Below are 10,474 nucleotides of genomic sequence, written 5' to 3' on the forward strand. Positions count from 1 at the left end.
ATTGCACTTCCACGTGGCGGATTCTCGTTGGTTTCTCTACATTGAATAAAGGCATCTTTGAAGTTGACGAGAAACGCTCCATTAAAAATTAAATTAAGCCAGGAAAAAATTGTTTTGAGTTTTTTAAAATTATTATTTTTTTTTAAATTATTTTTTTTAAGAAGAGAAAATCCAAGGATTTTAGAAGAAAACCCATGAGCCAGAGGATTATATAAACAGAGATGTGGCGAAGCAAGAAACCCCAAGAGTGTAAACACCTAGGTGAGGTTACCCAGAAAAATATAGCGAGCGAAACGTTTCTTCTTCAAGCTTTTCTGCAAAAAAAAACTGCGTTTTGATCGGAGTGTTGTTCTTTTTCACCCCCTTTTCATCTCCATAAATCCCGCTTCTTTGATCCCTTTCTGTCATCATCTGTCTTTCAGAACTTTTTAAGTTTGGGTTATTTGGTTGGTTTGTAGAGCTGTTTATTGTTTTAGAAAACAAGCAATAACCCAGAAGGGTGTTTTTGAAAGTCGGGTGATCCAGAATAGAGATCCAGGTCTGATTTCTCTGTTTTTAATTTTTCTTTCTCGTGTAAATTTATGGTTTTTCATTTAATCAACTAAAGGGGGTTATTTTTGGTCCCTCTGGTTGTTTTTTTTTCTTCATTTTTCAATCTTTATATAGGATTTCTATCTAGAGCCTTTTCACCAGTTTTCATAATTTGATATAGCTATTATCACCTGTTCTTTACTTTTTTAAGGCACAGGTTTTCAGATCTTTCTGGTTTTGTTTTAGATCTTCAGAAATTTGCTAAAAAAAATTTCTTTTGAGAAGACATGGCAACAGCTATAGATGTGTATAATAGTAGCAGCAGCAACACAGGCATGATTTTCTCAGATCCTCTGAGAGAAGAGCTCATGAAAGCACTGGAACCTTTTATGAAAAGTTCTCCATCTCCAACTTCTCTCTCTTCTCCTTCTTCCCCATCTTCTTCTTCCTCTTTCCCTTCTTGCTCTTTCTCTCAAGTCTTTTCCAATTCTCAGCCCAATTTCTACAATCCTGGTATTTACTCCCCATCGAGCTCCCACATGTTTTACAGTGGGTTCTCGAGCTACACCTACCAAAATCAAATGGGTATGGAGCAAACAGGATCGGTTGGGCTCAATCACCTTACTCCATCTCAAATTCTGCAAATCCAAACTCAATTTCTCCTTCAACAACAACAACAGCAGCAGCTAGCCACCATGGCAGCATCTAAATCATCAACGGAACATAACCGGAGCCAGAGCCTGAGCTTTCTCTCCCCAAAACCTGTTCCCATGAAGCATGTTGCTCCTTCTCCTCCGTCAAAGCCCACGAAGCTTTACAGAGGAGTGAGGCAGAGGCACTGGGGCAAATGGGTGGCCGAGATCAGACTCCCCAAGAACCGTACCCGTCTATGGCTCGGCACTTTTGACACGGCGGAGGAGGCTGCTCTGGCTTACGACAAGGCGGCATACAAGCTTCGTGGAGACTTCGCGAGGCTCAACTTTCCCCATCTCAAGCACCAAGGCGAGTTCGGCGACTACAAGCCCCTTCATTCCTCTGTTGACGCTAAGCTCCAAGCCATCTGTCAAAGCTTGGCTGCCAATTCTCAAAAACAGGGGAACTCTGGGAAGCAAAGGTCTGTTCTCGGCGATGAAAAGACCTCGACCGTAATATCTCCGAATCAGCCGTCGAAGATGGAGCAGGCGCTTGAACTGGATTGTCCGGTGAAGACTGAATGTGGGTCTCCGGGATCGGATGATTCGAAGGCGGAAAACTCATCAAGATCATCGCCAGATTCATCCGACGAGTCCTCTGGTTCGTCATCCCCTGAATCAGAAATGACTTTCTTTGAATTCTCTGATTCGCAGTGGAACGAGACAGAGAGCTTCGGATTAGAGAAGTACCCATCGTTGGAGATTGATTGGGAAGCTATAAGGAAACTATCCGAATATTAAATTATGGTGTAATATGGATTTAGGTTAAGTACTTTTTCTTCTTGTTGTTTGTTTTTAGTGTGGAAGGTGGCCTCTGCAATGGAATTTTTGACAATTGCAGAGGAAAGTAGAGAGTTAGCGGTGTCCAGCTGTGTCTCCGTCATGGTCTTGCTGGTAATTTTAGTCCTTGCTTGACCGTGGAGAGGTTTCTTCTTCTTAGTATGCTATTAAATTTTCATATGAATGTAAAGTTAGTGTTTTTGTATTTCGTGTACCACAATGGTGCTTGTTTTTACCATCATTATCTCTGTTAAAAGCATAATGAACTTAAAAAAATAATTTAAAAATAATTTGGAAAGTAAAAAATAAAACAATGTAAAACAAATTATTGAACAAAAAATTCAAAGATATAGACTTTTTGCTTCGTTTGTTTTTTGTCCAAATCTAACTAAGAAATTATTGAAAGACAAAAAAAGGCAATGGGGAATAGTTTACGCAATACAAAAACTAAAGTTTCAATAATTAAATTTTTTTTTTTTTTTTTAAAGCATTTTTGTTTTAAAAAGTAAAAGATATTGAATGTAAGAAATTAATCTCAAGAATTATTTACATGGTATGTAGCTCCCATCAAGCCATGAAATGAGGACTCTGAAATTTTTGTTTATGGGGAAATGACAACCTTATAAAATCAAGCACGCATAATAAAAAGTACCTTTCAAAAAGACAGAGAGAGAGTTGGAGATAAGGAACATTTAATAAATATTGTTAAAGAAATATTCTGATTCTATCTTGCATCCATGTAAAGTTACGTTCACACTGCGAAACAAAATGGGAAGAAGAAAAAGACTTTGAAAAGCTATTCTTGGAATCCTTACAAAATATTTGATTTCAATCCTTATCTCCTTCCTTGATTTTATTATTTAAAATACCAAGTCTAGTTGGACCGTGATTCCATTTAGAACTTATTATAATCAATGTGTTTAATTCATAAATATGAAATTTATTTTATTTAAAATTCATTTTTACCCAAAATCTATCAACTTGTTAAATTCAAACACTCAGAAACTAAGAAAATATCAAATTATGCATGCTCTCAAGGAGTAACATACATATATGAATATGATAAATGATTACCTTTTTATATTTTGTTCACTTTATCTCAAACTTGTGTATCAAGCGAACATGCAGTTTGGAAACTTAGAAATGGGTGTGAAATGAATAGGAAGGAGAAATTTGCACCTTCAAAAATGATTATAAGGAGGATTCTTTTGTGGGTGTAAGTAAAGTTCAATATACGAGTAATGATGTGGAAATTTATCAAACCAATTTTTTTAAAAAAAAAAGTTGGTAGGACATGGAGATTTGGAAGCTGTGCTAAAAAAACAGGAGATCCAATGCTTTTTATAAATTCTACGGAATCTGTCTTCAATTATTATATTCCAATGGTAAAATAAAAATAGTACCCCAACCAATTCTATAAACTCCTCAAGGTTTGGTCAATAATGGGCTTAGAATGGACCCACAAAACCAGCAATTCATTTCGGGTTCGAAATAATGCTTCGTAAGTTATGGGCCCATGAGTTTGGATTTTTCCTTCAAATAGTTTTTACTTGGGTTTTAACTCACATCATTTCCCAAAGTGCATTCCTTCAACTTCCAATACTTAAAATTTCATATTTTTAGATTATAAAATCAAAGATTAGATGTTGTTACAAAATAATATAAATTTATATTTTTATAAAAAAATCTGATTAAAATTACAAATTAGAGAGCAAAACTACCTTTCCTATGGAAACCCACAAGGCATATTCGTATACCAAGACTAACTAGTTCTCGAGATTAATTTAAAGGCAATTTATTGGCCAAGGCTAAGAAATTAATCAAAAAAAATTTATCTTAAATTTTATAGAATATTAATATGAAGAAAAATAGAGTTGTAATGAAATAATTGAGGCATAGAATTTTGGGATTGGGCTGAAAATAGAAAAGCTTCAATAGGCCAGTCCTGATTGTTCCAGTTCAGGCCAAGTTTTGGACAAATTAAAAGCCCAACCAATGCAAAAGTATAGTGTAGTATTTTCTTTATTTTAATTTCTTTCTTTGAAATATTTTTCTTACTTTTTTACCTCCATGGTCTCTTAAATAATCATCTTTTTTTTTTTTTGGGTTGGGGGGAGGTCATATCCTTGGTCTCACCCAATGCTTAGGTATACACACACGCACGTGTATATATATATATATATATATATATAATGGCCTTCTCAAATTATTAATTGTCAATACATGAAATTGACTCCTGTTTCCATTCTTAATTCTGTTGAAATTTATATAGTCCAATATTAAGAGTCATAGTCTCGCAGACTTCAATATATTAATCATATTCAAAAATCCTCATTTGACCCAGTTGTCGTTTGTGGGTTCTTCAAATCTAGTTTTCAGAATTAATATCCCAATTCCTGTGGGCTGTTTTTTGTCTCACACCCACATACATACATATATATATATATATATATATATTATACAGCAGCATGTATGTGGATCAAGTACTTTATGCTCATATAATTACTTGTATGATATGAAAATTGATCTCCTATAATTTCACCATCATTTTCTCCTTTGAATATTGATACCAACTGTCGTGCTAAATAAACCAAAATCAAATACTGTTTATATATAAAATATCATGTATGATATCTCTTTTTCACTCTCTAATTTAAGATTCAATCATGAATTTTAAGTATATAAATAATTAATTTTTTTAAAATATGAATAATGTATTTTATGTAAATAAAAAAGAAATATTATCCAAATAACACCTTCCCCAGTGCATATACAACCATATATCTCTGTGTGCGTTTATATATATTTATACACATGATGAAGTGCAAGGAGTAAGTAAATTAGCAGCAGCCCATGCATTTGTTTATTTCCATATCTATTAGGCCGAAGCCTCCTCCGCACATCGACAGCAATTTGGGTCCACTATAAAAGTTAAAATCTTATATATGAAAAAGCCTATATTTGTATGCGTGTGTATATATATATATATATATTATGTATAATTAGTGGTTAAAGATCCATTTAAACTAATTATGAGATTTCGTATGTCCATTACGAAAGATTCTCAATCAAGATCACCACCCTAGTTGCTTGCCTCACAAATTTTTTTGTGCCAAAGATTTTATACGTACGTAGTATCCTTTTTACCATCCTACTCGCACGCAACTCTCAACAACAACCTCAAATTTAAATATTTATTAAATTCAAAGTTGATTGAATTTAGATTTACCAAGTATTTGATCAATACCTTGAAATAAATGATCATTTGGGATTTTTTTTTTTTTTTTTTAATTATAAATCTTTATTAATGAATCTTTTAGAATATGTATATATATGTTTAAACCTACAAACATATAGAGATCACACTGTACATGTTTAAATGCCTAACAATTGCATATATACGAAATGAAACAAAAGATAGTGAATTCTAAAAATGGAATGTATAATTATGATATCCATGCATATATACGCTATTTAACTCATGAGAATAATATTGATTGTATATCATAGTCATTAGGGGTTATATATATCTACTAGTTAATGGGTGTATGTACATAACTCGGAAGAGAATATCTTTAAATGGTTGATGAAATCTTTTTTTTTTTTTTTTTTTTAATCCAATATTCTTTGTGAGTTTGTAGGTATAAGGGACGCCATAACTTTTGGCATGCGGATTTTGACATGGCCTTTAAAGATTTATGCGCCACAAATCACCAAAACCAAAACGCGTGCATGCTCCATCTTACCCCAAATTTCTCTTTTAGCAACTTGTCATCTTCTTTAATTTCCTCAATAAGATTATTCAATTCTTTTTTTCTCCTTTTAAAAATAAATTTAAGTTTTATATATTTTTTTTTTAAAAAAGGGAATATAATTTCTTATCAGAAGCTTTTATTTGATTAAACCCATGTGCGAATGAAGGTCCCAAGTTGGTGCATGAAGCCTGTGAAAATGGCTTCTTCTTATAGCTAATAAGCTTAGTCAACTCAAACTTTCGAATTTTCTTTCTTTTCTTTTTTTTTTTTTGGGTCCAAAAAATGCGGTGAAGATGACAAGAATATATAAAAACCTACGTCATTAAAGAATGATAATATATACAAATTAGATTAATTCATCTCCATACTTATTTGTTGAATCAGTTCTTATGCATGTGGGAAATAAATAAATACACAAAATTAATTAACTATATAAAAAATATATATATATATAATGCTCGGGGAAGGAGGCAGGTAGGAACAAGTTCTTTCTTATTCAAGAGGATTTGCTTTATTAGATTCTAGAGTCAGTCAGACTCTTTGACCAATTGAATTCTTCATGCTATTAACTTTTTAAATTTCTCTTTATGATTAACCCTCCAAGTTCTGTTCCATTCTTTTTCCATCCCTCAAAATAAAGAAAGTTTTATTCCACCATTCCTCATCAAATACCAACCAGTTGGGCTTTCGGTGTTTGGTAATTTAAAGTTATTCACGTGCTTTTTTCTTTCCTTTTTAAAGAAAAATATGAAATTTTATCTGGCATAATTATTTTATAAACAAGAAAATATCACAGCTGTATCTCCATTCTGCTACATTTTAATTTAAATTGGACCATTAATAAATTGATGCTATTAATTTAGCAAGATTGATATTTGTGAAAAATCATATTGAATTGTGATTTCCATCATATTAAGCTTTTGGAAAATACCGTCAGATAAGTATGTTGTTCATTTACTTTAAACCACTCTACGTAATTCCTAGGTATAATTTAATTTTAATTTTAATTTTAAGAATATAAATATGAAGTGGGTAAACTACTATGGAATATTAGAAATATGGGATTTGGTTTACTATTAGAGAAGAAAAAGAAAAAAAATAAAAAATAAAAGTCCTAAATCCTAACCCTATCTCAATGTGTTGAACTTATTTCTGAATTGAAAACAATAAACTTATTTTTGATAGAAAAAGAATGAGTCAATATAGTTCCTCTTCTTCTGTGAGTAATACACACACACACACACACACACAAAGAGAACCCTAATAGCCCAATTGAGCACTGCCTAATTTGATGCTTTGTATATATGCATTGCTTATAGAACCCTAACTGTGATAAGTTCTCTTTTTCTCTAAATGCCCTTGTTTTTGGAAGACAAAAATGTCAATGGAGGTCAAAAGGGTTTTCATTAATTTGCTTTGATTAGTTAATTTATGAGAGCGTAAGAATCTCTTCCTCCCATCGATACGGGGGGATGCATGTTGGTGAAGAGACGTAGAGAATAGGCTTTAATGATTTATTTTGTGTTAGTTAAAAGCTTAATGTTCTTAATTAGGACTTGCTTATGAAGTAGATGGGCCTGGATTCTTTTCAATATATTATACATTATAATATAATTACTCGTGTATACTAATTGCTTCTGATTCTTCAAGTCATTTTTTTTAAAAAATGGATGACTTAATGTTTAAAGATTAATACATACTTACAATAAAACTGTAACGTTTAACTTAATTATATAAACACTATCTTATAATTATATGAATATGTTTAACTCCACAAAACTCTTCGAATTATTTATTTTTTTTAAAAGAGAAATTCATATATATTAGTGTATATATATATATATATTTTATTTTTTTAGATAGAAGTCAGACTTAAATTGTTAATTCTATGATAAAAATATTATATTATTTAAATTAAGTAATTTTAATATCTTAAAATAAATAATTACTAAATAGTGATATAATTTTTAATTAATTGTTAAATACTCTTTAATTTGCATGATAATAAGCAATTCATGAATTACATTAATCAAACAATATCTTTCTTCTTAGTATCGCACTTTTGTTATTAATTAACCCTTTTATTTTCCGGTATGATTCTCATGATGGAGCGAAAAAATAGTTTAATGTCGGTAACACGTAGAGCTTAGATGTATAGCATAGACTAACAATGTAATTAGTATTAATTAATTAGTTAATTAATTTCCTCTAAGATCACCTCCGTCCTTGGTACCTCATTTTTAATATTTAGGAGAAAAAGAAGGTAATTGATTGATTGATTAATTAATTGACATGCAAGAAAAATAAAAAAAGGTTCGAAAAAACACATGTTGGCGAACATGAGAAAACTCTTTTTTTAATTTGAAGAAAATCATTTCAAATCATGACCTTTCCACTTTGTTATTACCACTAGGTTTCTCTCTTCTTTTTCACCTTCCAATTAAGTTATTTATATGCTTGTTTATAATAATAAAAAAAAGTTATATACATGCTTATATATATATATTATATATATATGTATATCAACTATTTAGTTAATTATCATATGAAAAGATCTATCGTGTTTGTATAAAAATAATTTTTTTTTTTTTTTGCTTTTAAATTTCGACATTGACAATCATGACTTGGAAGTCCATGATGCCGACGTGGACCTTATTAGGAAGGTCCCAGAAAATCACCATTATCAACTGTTTCAGTTGAAAAAACATGCTGATATATATACACACACATACAGACACACGAAGAGACACACACACACACATATATATATATATATATATATAATATGGTAGCTAGCAATAATATATACAAATAGGGATATACCAGGGAAAAAAAGGAAAAGGGAGAAGATAAAAGGAGAAGCAAAAGTTGAGTTTTATCTCAAAATGACCAGCTTGATTATCTGATCTTACACCTTTTTCCTCTACATACCCAAGCCATAATGAAATCGGATAAAAAGGAAACAAAAAAAAAAAAAAAAGAAGGAAGAAAAGAAAAGTACAAACATGCAAAGCTGTTTGACATTCATACTTAAATTCATTATATATATATATATATATATACACATATAAACCATTTAAACAATATTGGACTTATTTGCCGACTACAAAAAATTTGTTAGAGGATAAGGACATCTCCTTAGTAATGCGATAATTATGACCACAATGATGATATAATAATAACATTATAAAAGCATATGTTGACGATATGATCATGATAATGATTATAACATGACGAAATATTACATGCGGGGATGGTGTTGAGAAGGAGTTTGAGAGATAAGGATTAAAGTAGATATGATAATGAGATCATTCTCCAAATTTTGTGCCTTAGAATGTTTTTGATCTTTAACTTTAGCTCGAAAAAGAATGTTGAATTACTGTTTGGGCTAAAGTGTGATTTCTAAAACAGTAGATCTCCTATTCATATCTGGCTCTTCAAAACTCTACTTGGAAATAAAAATGAATTATATTAAACAAAGCCTTCCTTGTAGAATTGGAATCCTAAGTAATTCCATGCACCATGTTTTTCTTTTTCCGGGAGATATTAAAGAGCTACTAGCATTGATTTGATTCCTCAATGCATGAAACGTATAATATACCCTAGAGGATTACATATTTCGTAGATTTTTTTATTATGCGATTTGTGAGTGTATATATAAATATATGCGTACATATGACATATACATTAATTGCGTGTTAATTATATTTAATAATCAAATCGACATATATGCTTATTTGAAAGGAATATCTTTCATTCCATACAAGTGTACACTAACACTTAATTAAACAACTGAACTTTTAGTGGGAATTTTATCATCATTATTATAAATAATATATATTATTATGCTTTTAATTACTACGATCAGCTTCCGGGATATTTCCCAATGATTAAAGTAATCATAATTAATTAAAGAATATATATGTAATTAAATAATAATTGAGAGAATATGATAAAAAGAAAAGAGTAGAAAATGACAGAATTTGGATATTCTCTTTCTTCTCAAACAAACAAGAAAAAAATGGCAAAAAATAAAAAGGGGATGTGAGTCCATAAACCAGCGGTGGCCCATCCCGTCACCATTTTTATATACTTTTGATTCCAATTCCAATTTGATGTGCTTTTATTTTTTATTTTTTATAATTAAAATATCAGTTAATAATGCTTCCAATAATGTTACGTTAAATTTCTTTATGTTTTTATTTCAGTCAGATTACGCCAAATTAGACGTACAGAGGACTTGTTAATTAAGAACTTAGTTGTTAATCAATTTTTTATTTTTTTAAAGGAAAGAAAATTTATATTATTAATTAACTTGCTATTAGGGAGATCACATTTATAAATTAGTTAGTCTCACTTCACCATTCATATATGCAAAGCGTACGACCCAATACACAGACACAGTGCATAAGCCAACCATTTGTCCCTAGTATGAAACAAAACATGTCTCATTTTGCCACAATATATATGGCTTTCTTCACAACTAGGCTTAAAAATCCATCATCTTGTTTAGAGATGTCAAAAAAAGTTTCAACCTACCAAAACCATTTACCCTAATAGAGATCATTTCAGATTTTAACTGAAATCGAACCAGGCTGGGTAGGTCGATGTAGGTTTTTTAATATATCCAACTAGGGGTGGGGCTATTTAATTGTAAAAATATGTTCAAATATAGCTCAACTCACCCCTATTTATTAACTAAAAAATAAAGTATAA

At 30.8% G+C, this 10,474-nt stretch overlaps 1 protein-coding gene across 1 annotated transcript; it reads left to right on the plus strand.

Annotated features, from left to right (window-relative positions):
* The first annotated feature begins 220 nt into the window (after window positions 1-220).
* Window positions 221-2,208, plus strand: LOC110814499 (ethylene-responsive transcription factor ERF060). The gene has a single exon (XM_022041977.2). The coding sequence runs from the start codon at window positions 819-821 to the stop codon at window positions 1,962-1,964; it is 1,146 nt and encodes a 381-aa protein (XP_021897669.1). The 5' UTR covers window positions 221-818; the 3' UTR covers window positions 1,965-2,208.
* Window positions 2,209-10,474: the final 8,266 nt, after the last annotated feature.

The sequence above is a fragment of the Carica papaya genome, chromosome 6 (assembly GCF_054855325.1).
Source record: "Carica papaya isolate Zhongbai chromosome 6, ASM5485532v1, whole genome shotgun sequence".
NCBI classification, from domain to species: domain Eukaryota; kingdom Viridiplantae; phylum Streptophyta; class Magnoliopsida; order Brassicales; family Caricaceae; genus Carica; species Carica papaya.

Coding starts and splice junctions, on each gene's coding strand:
- LOC110814499 (XM_022041977.2), top strand. CDS start 819: ATGGCAACAGCTATAGATGTGTATAATAGTAGCAGCAGCAACACAGGC.